Source organism: Ixodes scapularis, unplaced genomic scaffold (genome assembly GCF_016920785.2).
Source record: "Ixodes scapularis isolate PalLabHiFi unplaced genomic scaffold, ASM1692078v2 PGA_scaffold2__306_contigs__length_199485367, whole genome shotgun sequence".
Taxonomy (NCBI): Eukaryota; Metazoa; Arthropoda; class Arachnida; order Ixodida; family Ixodidae; genus Ixodes; species Ixodes scapularis.
Window position 1 is genome coordinate 50,523,993 of NW_024609857.1, and position 12,675 is coordinate 50,536,667.

The window sequence follows — 12,675 nt, forward strand, 5'->3', positions numbered from 1 at the left end:
TTGGATTTCAGAATTTGTTCTTCAAGTACTCTTAATTTGGAAGTTTAGTTAGGACAGAATTTGTGAGTGTGATATGGGGCCAATTCTGCCTGTAACACATTCTTTTTTTAAATATGGCAGAATTTCAAAGTGTGATTTCGCTCCAGTACCTCGTCTACGAAGAGACAGCACCTGCGTCACTTATGTCATCAAGTAATCATCATCACGTTGTTTGTTATTTTCAACGCTGTTTCCGCTGCGGTTTCCGAACGTTTTAGCTCTCGGATATGCAGCGGCTTGGCGTAGCATACCTGCTGTGTGCTCCGGAATATTACAGCTATTGTCGTTTCCTCTAATTTACCGACCCTTTAATATACACATTCATTTGCACCCCACCCCCAACCAACACACACAGACACACACACCCTTTCCGCTCCCCAAGTCATGGAAATCCAAGCCACCTCAGCTCGACTTGAAAAAAATTTCTGGCTACGTCACTGGGCAGAGAAGCGGTTTTCCGGGGGTGGGAAGACGGCTGCGGCCAGAGCCAGAGCCAAGAGATCAAGCAGCACCGTTGAAAAAAAGCGCGTCTCGAGAGAAAACGTACTGTTTATTGACCTATGTATACGGTCGTCCAGTTCGTATCAAGAAGCCCAAGTAGTTAGGCAGGGCCTTCGCGAGGCGGGGTTGGCACCCAGCGCCTGCAGATCTAGTTTGGAGTCGTCCGGTTCCAGACATTCGCCTCTGTCAACACAGCACACATAGAGGGCAACGCTGAGTCAGCGTCTCATTGTACAGCTCTTAACTTGGAAGTAAGAGGATGACCCCGGTGGAGCTCAACCAACATCACGACGCGTCTGTTGCCGGGAATCTCTCGCTGCCCTGGGGAACTCCATCGGTCGGTGAGAACGTTAGCCATTGCGCTTGCGGTCTAATATCTAGGGCGCCAGGAGTGACTCCATGGAGCCGACTGAGACAAAATAGGTCGTCTCTTGGGGTTTCCCCCCGAAGAACTTGCATCGCATTATTGCATTATCATCATAACATTAAAATATAGGCCGTTCACCGTTGTTGATGTTAGACTGGTGGCAGCTGTTACAACCCGTTTGCTTTACTGACGTCTAACTTCTGGCCAGCAAAGTTGGCAGATCGCTCCACAGGAAATGAAGAGGTCCCTGGTTCAATACCAGGACCAGGCGCATTGTTTTCAGTCGCGCACCAGTCACTGGCTGTGTTTGGAGATTTGTATTTTTCTCTTGTCCCCTTGCTCCCCTTCTCCAGGGATTATTATCGTTAACTTGCATCTGTCCTGGCGATCACGGTTCGCGGTGACATCTTTTTAGAAGACGCTAGACGGTTCTCTTTCTCCCTCCCCCCCCCCCCCCCCCTCGCTCAAAAAAAAAGAAGAAGAAACAACGGTACCACAGGGCTATGGAGTAAGCCAGACATCGGAGCTCCGTTGACAGTCATTTGCCAGAATGCACCTGATCCGCGGAAGGGATAGTAAACTGACGAGACAGACGGAGGTGGAAGGGAAGGTCTTTCGTCGGGTCAGTTCCCGTTGCTCGGTTCTTTTAACAAAAGGTGTGTGTCATCGCACAAAAAGCACGCGTTGCAATCGGCTCCACCGCGTAGAAAGCTTAGAGCAAGCCTCTCAGCTACAAGAGCAAATGCTCCGACAGGAAAATCGCGGGCAACAATCTATGACGTCGCGCCCCGTATCAGATATATCTTGCCCTCCAGCTCTTGGCGACGAGAAGACAGTAAGAGGCCAGACTACTCGGCCCGTCTTCGATAACCTCGGTATCGACAGATAGCGTCCACACGCATCGCACGACTTGTGGCTCAAGTCGCTTCAGGCGGAATCATTCAGGAGGCAGCCATAGGAAACAACCCACGCGGCAATGGCTGCCCAGAGGAAGACAAACGCCGCCACGCGCTACGAACAAGTTCCCGCGAGGGAACCGGAAAAAGAACCCGAAGATGACAGGGATTACCTCTGCGGCGTCGGGAACTACAGACCCTGCTGGATGCAGAGGTTCGCAACGTCCAGGTACTTCGCGCTCGTATTTGGAGTGTTGGGCATCTTCCAGGGCGCCTATCGAACTTACCTGGTGGGAACGCTGTCCACGGTCGAGAAGCGATTCTCTATGTCCGGCCACATGTCCAGCTTCATCATGATCGCGGACGACATCAGCCCGGTCATGGGCACCGTGGTGCTCATGCTGTGCCTGCGACGGACCAGCAAGCCTAACTGGGTCGCCGGCGGGATGTTGCTATCCGTCGTGGGAGCGGTGTCCAGTGTTTTGCCTTACGCCGTCTACGGGAAAGGGACTCATCTTTTGGGAAACACGGGTCAGCCCGGGAACGCGCTGAGAACTCAGTTCTGTGGAGACGGGAACGTGGATGCCGTGAGCTGCGGGAACCGAAAGGAAGATCTGGGTTCCCTGGGTCCACTCATTTTTCTCTTCATGGGCAACTTCTTTAACGGGCTCGGTGGAACGGCTTACTACGTCATTGGCACAACCTACATGGACGATAACGTGAAGAAAAAAAACTCGGCTCTTTATTTTGGTGAGTATATTTTAAACTACTACACGTGGTGCCGAAACGCGAAAGCACTATAATAATCACTGTCAGAAACAGAACGGCAGGACGTATCTTAAAAACGCCAGGCCTCCAGCAGGTATTTTATGCCTTTCATCGTGCTTTGGCTGGACGCGCGCGCCCGAGTTGTATGAGACAAGCATTGCCGAAGGTAGAAAGCTTGCGCTTGAGACGGTATAACTGAAGCTCATTCTTACCCTTGTCACATTGTCAATGACTATATAAACATATAACCTCGTTTTTGTTTATAACAGTTCAAGGAATGTCGTAGAAACTCTCACCTTATATTAACCGTAGCTGTGTGCGCGACTGCTGAGTGCATGCAGATGGCGAGCTTCCACGGTTCTTTTGGAACGTGCATTCCCCACCATCGAGATTGCCGGTCTTAGCAACCTATTAATATGGGCTCGTTCTGAGCAAGCACTCTAGACAGCACCCACAAATATGGCGTCCAGTGAATACTCCTTTTAGCAGCATATGCCCAAGTAGATTGTCAAGTGGCAAAATTTGTCGTCCTTTATTTGTTGTTTTTTCAACCAGAGAGATTTCTCTCAAATGCTGACTTTCAAGGTGGATGTTCTTCGTCACCATTAGAAACTTGTGTTCGGGTCGGTGTTTCTAGGCAGTCTTTTAAAAAGCCTATGTAAATTAGTTCTACTGCACATACACGAACATATTATATTCTTAGAACGCGTCTGCATGGATTTGTTGAAAGAAACTTGATTTGCTTTCTCGGTGAACAATTTAGCCCATATTGTTAAGAAAACGTCCCGAGTGTCAGAAAAACCATCTCAAGAGGTGTTTTCAGGTGATATGTCTTCCTCTTCAAAGTACACACTTGTGTGACTTTACATCTTATCACTGGTTCGATCATGGGCGGAGAGATAAAGGCCTTTAACTTTTCAAGCATTCCTCTTGCGACAGAGAACGAAAATAGAGGCGTTATTTTCCGGGCACTCTGGCAAGACAAAAAATGCCGCAGAGGTATGAGTGAAAGTTATATTGAATCTTCCAAAAAGTGGCGAAACTCGAGTTTGTACCTGGAATATAGCACGCGGAGTTGACCATTACTGAAATACTCAAATGAGTTTTGACCATTAATGAAATACACCAATGAGTTGAGAGGCCAGAATATTTTAATTACCATATGGTGAACATATATTTCGGTTTGAGAGATAATTAATTGTGTTATAGGGCAATCGACAAATTTCTCCGTACGCTCACAATATCAAGAGAAAGAAATAAAACTAATTAAGGCTTAATAAAAAATGCGCAGCTTAAATTCTGCGTGCACTGAACCTCATAAATTCGCATAGGAAAAGTTCGCCGAATCTCAAAAGTTGCGGGCTTGGTTGAGAAAGAGGTAAAAGGTACCGACTAGGGCGCATTATATTGTTGACTCGACCGTCACCAATTCAGTACCTTTAGAACAAAATGCCTCTTTTTATTTTAGCTTTGACACGACTGTCATAACATTGACGGAAATTAATTTCATTTTGAAATTATAAGTGAGTATAATGCTTTTTTTTATTTTTTAAGAAAGGTAAGTTGGAATTGCAGGTAATTATTTTACATATATAATTGCAATAAAATCACCTTATCTTATTTTAAAGTTTTATAGTCTCCAGGTGATAAAGCAAACAGCAGATAATATAAAGCAACTTATGAGGGAAGAAAGTAAAAAAATAATTTGAAGCGAGGTCTAGAACCAAATGTCTATATGGTCAATAATAATGACCAGCATCCTTATAAAAAAAGGCTGTTAAAAATGACATATCAAAAACATTCGCGGAGAAAATAGGTACAGTCGATCCTCGTCAAACTTATACGGAACACTTGTGGAATATTGAATGTAGAAAAAATATAAAATATAAAAAACTGCGCATATTTATGTGAACTGAAGGTATGCTACCGCCATAGTAGGACACAAAAAGAAATAGCTGAAGGCTGGCGCCAGCTAAGCACGCACGCATATAAAAAAATAAAATAGCAAAAGCCAAGAGTAGGCTTAGCATGTGTTCCAGATAAGTTTGCTGACTACTGTACATTCATGCTGAACCACCGCAATGTAAAAAAGAGGCGGAACCTTGTCAATATGTGAACATCATTAAAGACTTGATTGCGTCTGAGCTATGTTACACTATGTTCATTGTTATGATGAAAACATTGTTCTGCCGTGCTAACCCGTAAAACAATGGCAACATAATTTTACCGTAGTGATTACTTTCTAGACCTAATTTAATTATAATTGCATTCATTTTGGTATGGAGGAATTTGCATAGCTGTTTATTAACGTTTCTATAATTGCCATGCAAGAGATTTATAATTCAATGCAATTACAATATGCAAGTAATACGACATTTTCCACTATTGAGCACGTCAAGGGGCGTCTTTCTGTCGAGCTTTTACCGCTTTTACCAGTGCCATGGCTGCTGTGCCCCTATCTCTCTGTATATTCCCTTTTTACCCCTACTTGGAACTCTAGTCTCAGGTTCATCTACTTCATTCAAAGCCCTGTTGAAGATCTTTGGTCTGGTGGAAAGTATCCAATGCCCATACACGATTAAGGAAGTCGCTCAAGGTCGGCTTGGTAAAGCTGCGAAATTTCTGTTACATATATTTTTTTAAACGCTTCGTCTGTATGGGTGTGGGTAATTCCGAAATTCAGCTGCTTCATCATGTGAAAACTATTGCGCATATGAAAATTATTAGGCGCGAGGTACATTCTAAACGTGCCAAGCCTACACCCAAGGGGCGTAGGCTTGTCCCAGTTGACAGTTTTGGCGATATTATATTTGCTTTGTTTCCAATAATAAGAATTGTTTGACCACCCCTCGTAGTTTCAGCATGCAAATAATCTTCAGTCATAGACCTAGACGTAAACGTCCGTAGAAAAAACCTTTCGTTTCTTTCTTAATTTCGAAGCTGCGAATCTTAATTTTGAAATCAGACAGGCAATAACACTGCAACGCAAATTAGTCTTGCGGATTCGTGTCATGTACGACACCGTCCTCGATACAATAAAGTTAATGCTCTCAAATCTTTCACATAATTTTCTACCAGAGCTGGAGTTTATAATATTAATAACCAACCAGAGACTAAGGCCGGAACTTATTATTGCCCCCCCCCCCGCCCATTTTTTCTTACAAACAAATAATAGAATTGATACATGATATACATGTAATCTACACCGGCCTAAACATTAGCCTTCTTAAAGTAGGAAAAAGGTAAAAAAATGAAAGCCGTTTACAACTCCCTGTAACACCGAATTAGAGCGCAGTTCTTGAGGAGGAGGAGGGAAGGGCACTGAAGAAAGGGTATAACCCTCCTCCCTCCTCCTCATTTCCTCATTCTGGCTGCTACTCCTCCATTCAATACTATAAGGACGCGGCGGTCAGCAACAATAACGCAACGATAGCCTTTCACCTCCTAAACATAGGAACATGGGCATACCCAACAGTCGCAGACACCCCGGAAGAAGTCGAAGCGCAAGCAGTCTTGGCTGCAGTAGAACACGCAAGCAGCAATACAAAGAAAAGAATAACCATTTTTATCGATTCACAAGAGGTTATTAGAGCATGTAAGGTACACCTCGCGGTAAGCCCGACAATACTAAAAATCCTAAAGGCGGCAATAACAACACTGAAGAAGAAGAATGCAACGATACTCCTGCGTTGGATCCCGGGACACATGGGGATTAAGGTGCAACCCCACCGTGCATGACGTTTTTATGCTTTTTTGACGGCTTATGACTTTCTTTCTATGTATCTTACATTTATAAAGTTAATGTCAAATTAAAGAGCTGTTTTTCAACAATACTTTAATGTCTCGATATTACGATTATTTTTAGTGGTTAGTTAATTATTTAGCTTTTAATAGACCACAGTCTCTAATATTGAAAAATTTATTTCTCGAGTTATAACGTCCCATTGTCCATGATATTTTAAGTGAGCGTTCGGTTGGATGTAATAAAGTAAAAAAGTAAGCAACGAACTGTACAGATAATGTATATTTTAAAATAAAAAATAAAGTTTAAAATTGTACTTTTTTATGGCGCTGTAAAAACGGTATCACGTCAACTAATCGAAATAACGAGACATTAAATTATGAAGCAACCTTCGATATTACAATTTCCAGAACTTTCATATTGATATATTACACGTTAATAATGTTATAAGACCTGAAACGCTTCCCATTCAGTTACGGCAAATTGTAGTTTCTTATTATAAAACAGAGATGGCGACACGTGTTCAAGAAGAGCTTGATGTGCATTTTCCGTCGTGTGCCGCTTGGAACGCCACGGGAAAGACAGAAAAAGCACCAGATGTCAGGGTGTCAGATGCCTGGATGCTCGCAGTGAGCGAGCCAGAGATGTCAGAACAACAAGCGCGAGACTGCGGGTGCACCACAGCTCCTTTTCGCGCGTTTTACTGTGCGTTGGTTCACATGCCGGTCGCGATCGGTGTCTCTGAGCTAACGCGCTGGCCCATGAATCTATATTTGTCGGATTTAAATATCGGCCGAGGTGCCCACAGTCCGACGGAGGCCAATCTGAGATTTCGGTTGCACGTCAAAAAATCTCCAGTCAGTCAAAATAAACGCGCATTTTTGTTTCTTTTTTTATTAGGGCGTGTTAAGTAATTTTTGTTGGTTTGGCTTCTGAGATACTTAGTTCAGAGCGCAGCAAACGCCACGGGCTGATGAAGCCACTGAAGCATCGCCAAGAGCGCGAAGTTAAGCTGTTCGTTTTTTTTCTGTGCCTAAACGGTCGGGCTAAACTAGAGCCACTAAATAAGCTACGCTTCATACTACAGTGTTTTGGAGGATGTAGTGGCAAGAGCGGCGACCGCTTACAATGGGCCGCGTGAAGACGGTCAACGTAGTGGCGCTGGAGTTCCGTACCCTAGTAGAATTTTCGGTAGATGGCAGATGTGCGATGAGCGAAGAAGGCGAAGCTGAGGTGGTAAGCCTCTCCCCAACGTAGCACCGCAGCACTTTTCTTTGTTGTGTAGTGGTGGGGAGTCTTCCCCCGTTCCGTTGCCGTCTCGGTCATAAAGGCAAAGAAAAGCACACTGCTTCGCGCCGTTCCCAAACGCGCTCGACCTTGCACCTTACACAACGCTGTTCCCCGCATCAGCAACAGATGACAAAAAACAGTGCACCCGCTTATTGTTGCTCTCACCATTAAAAAAAGTGAGATTTATTGAAATTTATTTGGCTATTTTTTCTTGTTATATCAGTATCGCGTCCTGAACGACCTGTCAGTACTGGGAAGGGGGGGGGGGGTCAATATTAATCAAATGATCCCCATCAAAATCACGCGAATAATAAAAGTGGAGGATAGCACACACTCTAGAGGCATTAGTGCAAAAGAAAACTTACAATTTTTCACATTAGCAATTGTTCTGCGTCGCGAAAAGCTCCGGTCGAACCACAGTAGTACACGCCGAGCAGCGACGACGACGAGGCTGACGGGGGCACGTTCCTAGGGCTCAGAACAGCAGCGCTATGGTGGCGTCTACACGCAAAATGTTCACGCGGCAGCAGCCGCTCTTGCCACTACAACTCTCTAGAACACTGTACTTCATACACATCTTGGTGCTTAAAATGATGGTTGTCAGTTATCTGAAACTTTATCTGAAATCACAGGAAACGCTTTTCCGTCCTCCACAAATGTTGAAACAGTTCAAGAAAAAGCAAAGCAATATTACGTGAGCTGCCTGACACCGAATGTCGAGGAAGTCGCACTTTTGAATCATGACGATCAGCCGTTGCGTTTGATTTGTTACTAACCAACAAGATGGCGGCGCCCACAACAATATCGGGAGGACAAGTGCCAATACTCTAAGCGTAGCTCATTTGGTTTACCTCACAGGTTAAACCAGCCAAACCAAGTGCGATTGGGGATCGTTGACCGAGTGTGTTGTGGCACCGCAGACCAGAGCACGTGGAGAAATGCTCGAGCGCGAGCTCCTTTCAGGGCACGGAGCTCAGGCTGCAAAACCTGTAGGGACAAAATCCCCTCGATGCCGTTTGCGCAGGTTTTTCATGTAACCTCTTTCCTCCTTCCTTTTATCCCCTCATCCCCTTCCCCAACTCAGAGTAGCCAACCGAGGCAGGCCGCCTTGGTTAACCTCTCTGTTTGCTCCCTCCTGCCTTTACCTTCTTCTTCTTCGAACGTGTCAGTGCACGAGGCCCGTCTCTCGAGCGGCCCTTGGAGGCAAACGGCAGCGCAGCACTAAAATGACTGGCCCTTGAAAGAGAATGGCAGTGGAGCACCCACTCGGTGGCACGTGTCTTGCGCGTTTCCACAACAATGGTCGGCGGTACTTGTAAAAAACGCTTTTACCAAGGGGCTTTAGCCGGGACCCTGGGTTCAGTCGCCCATCTGCATCCTACCGTCGTGCGATCGTGTACCACATATACTGCGTAATTCACGTTAAAGACACCGAGCTAACAGTTGTACAGCACTTTTTATAATCTTCAACAGTTAACAATGTCGCCCTACGAAACTCCTGCTCTCTAAAAAACTAACAACTAATTCTGAATGCCCCGTTACATTGCACTTTAATGTGTGTTCGCGTGTTCGCGTTTTTTTTTTGTTTTTTTCTACATCTTTGATTATACGGTTCTTACTTATGAAACAGACTATAATTGTCGGACTACTGGAAAATATTATATAACTAAGAAAATGGCACGTGAACGCAAGAGACAAGAAGAAAATAACAATGACAACAACAACAAAAACATACACATAGGCGCACTTAATAAAAAAATGGAAATAATAGAATTGATTATAATTGTGTTTTCAAAGGTTTCAGCGCACCAAAAAGGCTATGAAAGCAAGCTCGATGCATTGGATGGTGCGCTTGTTCACTGGAAGTGTAGTTCAGGGCAGTATGCTCGCACTTTTATGTTCCGCTTCGCTCACACAATAAAATCAAATACTCTACTGGTAATGTATTTAGTGAAACAAAGCTACCTTCTGAATATGTGCAAGGCCCTCAGTTTTCGCGTGATTACACGGGCGCTTGTTTATCATTATTGTTTTCGTTTCCCACTGCGATTCATTTCGTGCATGCTTTTTGTGTGCTCCTTGCATTAGATACCAAGGTAACCCAAAAACATTCTATTTCGCGGATTTAAAAAAAAAGAAAAAAAAGAAAAACTTGACACGGGTGTCACAATCAATACAAAATATTTTATAAGCTTCACATGTCACCGCTGGCTTGAGTAAACGATGTTTGTCAGAAACAATTGCGATTGTATAAAATCACGTGGGAAAAACTCGTCCTAAGCACACGACCGTTAGCATGCAGTGAATACTCATAATCGGCGCAGAGATGATTGGTAGCTGTCAGCGGGTGGAGTTTTTCTATCAACACAGAGTTAGAATGTTTCCTTCTTTCTGTTGTAAGCAAACAGGAGACAACTTACACCAAATCTTAGAGTAATAAAGTACTATGAGCATTCAAACATTACTGCCCGAGCAGTATATGCGTGAAAACATTAACTTTTGATGCACGCTTAACTTTCGATACGCTCAACGCTAGCGTAAAATGTAGCGCTGTTTCAGTCTTAGTCAGCGTACCATGTGCGTGCTTACACTGCATTTTATGCAACGTCATACTCTACCCGTTTGCATCTTTTTTATTTATGCACACCACTACTTGCGCGCATAAATCACCAAAGTAAGACTGGTACAGGCTGGCACAAAACAAATTACAGAGGTTTTTTTTTTGTTTTTTTACAGCAAAAATAAATTACGCATCGCCTAACGCTCATTCTCCGCCCAAGGGTAGCGCCAGCATCACAAACAGATTCAAAAGTTTTATCCCGAACGGACACCTTATTTAAAAGATAAAAGTGATTTTCTGAAAATTTCAATAAGAAAATGGCGCCCGTTTTTGCCCGTTTTCGGTTTCTGGTGCCCATAGAGCCCCATGTATTCGAAAACTACGTCGGCAGTTATTTTCCCATTGAACTTTTCAGAAAATCACTTATAACTTTTGAATAAGATATCTGATCGGGCTAAAACTTTGATATCTGGTTGTGACCTCTAGCGCTACCTTTGGGCGGAGAATGAGCGTTTGGCGATGCCTAGTTTAATCTTGCGGTAATAAAAAAGAAAATCCTGTAATTTTTTTTTGTGACAGATGGTACATTGCTTAAATTATGTGCAAAAGCTATCCACAGACCCAGAATTTTTGCCTGGTCAGTCATGCATTTATCACTGGATTCGTATTAAAATTAATTATTATAATTTATTGCTGTGAGTGAATTATTAACCTCGGCATTTTTTTTTAATATTCTGACTCCCGCACCAGTCCTGCTTTGGGTTTACCAAACTCAACATCTAAACCTGTGTATCATTTTTTGTGTTTTCCAGCCTCGTGGTTTTGGTCAAACTAAACACCCAGCTACCTAATTGAGACACCTGACCGCCCAAAAAATAGTTCATTTGTTTTGATATTTTAGGTAGTTAATTTCTCAAGCTAGAATTTTGGAAACCCATGTCTATCACGTCATCACGTTTTCCTGGAAATCCAGGAAAGACCCAAATACATGCACGACAAAAGGGCCGGCCCGTCTTGTTGCCGCCCGCAGAGCCGAGAAAGCAACGCTCGGTCACGGACTTCTAGAAGATTCGCGTTCATTCTTGCACCAGACTTAACTTTCGCCCTGATTTCTTGTTCTCGAAAGTGCCAGTTCATCCTCTCCCCGAGCACGTGACGCTCGAACTTTCTTTGCCGAACTTTCGAGATAGTGACGCACTGTAGATAAGCAGCTGCCCGCGACATTGTCAAGTCAGTCTCGCTCTCGCTCTCTGTTACGCTGCCTAATCGCCGCCTGGTTTCTGCTGCCGGCCTCAACGCTCCTTCTTTACTTTTATTTTTTGGCACAAGTTCGCTGATAAAACCTTTATTTTTCAATTCACTGTTCGTCCTCTTGTCAACTTCATTCGTGACAATATAAATCTGATCACATTGAAATATGGGTAATTGGCCTCTGCCAATTACACATATTTCATTCTGAACCAATAGCGGCGCACGGGCAATTTTATATTTTTCAACGCGTCGGTGGTTTTGTTATGCATGTGTCTCGCCATTTGGCTCAGGACGTTTTTCGCGATTTGTTCTGCCCACATTTGCTGGAGACGTGAGCTCGGAGCATAGGTAATTGGCCCCCTTGCACGAGAACTGGCGCAGCCGTGCGCGTTCCAAAGAAAGCTCGTGCAGAGAAGAACAAGCCAGGGACCAGGGATGTCAAATTCAGGACATAGAAATATACCCCACTGTATCGAAGCGCCACCACGCACGATTTCTCGCATTGATGTACAGGCCTGGAAGGCGATCCCACCGCCATCTATTGGTTCAGAATCACACTAACCAAGGGTGGGGTTGCACCTTAAGGGAATTGAGATTGCCAACAAAGTCGCGAAAGAGTATAGTCGTTCCCCCCTTTCCGACAAACCAGGCCAATCTCAACGAGATCACCCGTACTCTACTGTATTAAAAAGTTTGAGTAAAGAATACGATCCTATAGCTACCATAAATAAGGCAAAGAAACAACTACAGCAACAACTACGAAACAGACATCCCGAAGTACAGGATCCTATCCCTTCTGGGCTCAAAAGATACCAAACAGTTCTCTTGAGAAGGGCAAGGACAAGAGGTGCTATAACCCCGCACCTCCTCGAGAAATGGGAAACACAAGCAAAGTTGAGACAGGACCCGAAATTTATACCAAAACCACCAGAGTGTAACTTTTGTAGAGAAAAGATCCCAGCCAATATCGATCATCTCCTGTGGGACTGCAAACACTTCAGAAGAGAAAGGGAGGATGCACATGCAACAATGGACCCCGAAGATAAGCCGGAAAACCTTAATGAATGGATAAAACCAGCAGGGAATTCCGGAAGAAGACTTCAACTGCTCAGATCCGTCATTTCCTACCTGGAGAAAACGGGCCTCAGTAAAACTTTTTGAATTTTTTTAGGCCATTCCGTAGTGCCATTGCCTGAGCTTTAATTATGAAAGAAAATAAACGTATTTCATCATCATCATCCTCCATTCAAGCGGCGTCCCC

General features: G+C 44.1%; 1 protein-coding gene across 1 annotated transcript in view; it reads left to right on the plus strand.

Annotated features, from left to right (window-relative positions):
* The first annotated feature begins 1,491 nt into the window (after positions 1 to 1,491).
* LOC8052878 (solute carrier organic anion transporter family member 74D) overlaps positions 1,492 to 12,675 on the plus strand; it is a 49,277-nt gene continuing 38,093 nt past the window's right edge. The window contains exon 1 of the mRNA XM_029989184.4: positions 1,492 to 2,553. Coding sequence (XP_029845044.2) covers positions 1,884 to 2,553 — 670 coding nt within the window. The 5' untranslated portion in view covers positions 1,492 to 1,883. The remainder of the gene's footprint in view (positions 2,554 to 12,675) is intronic.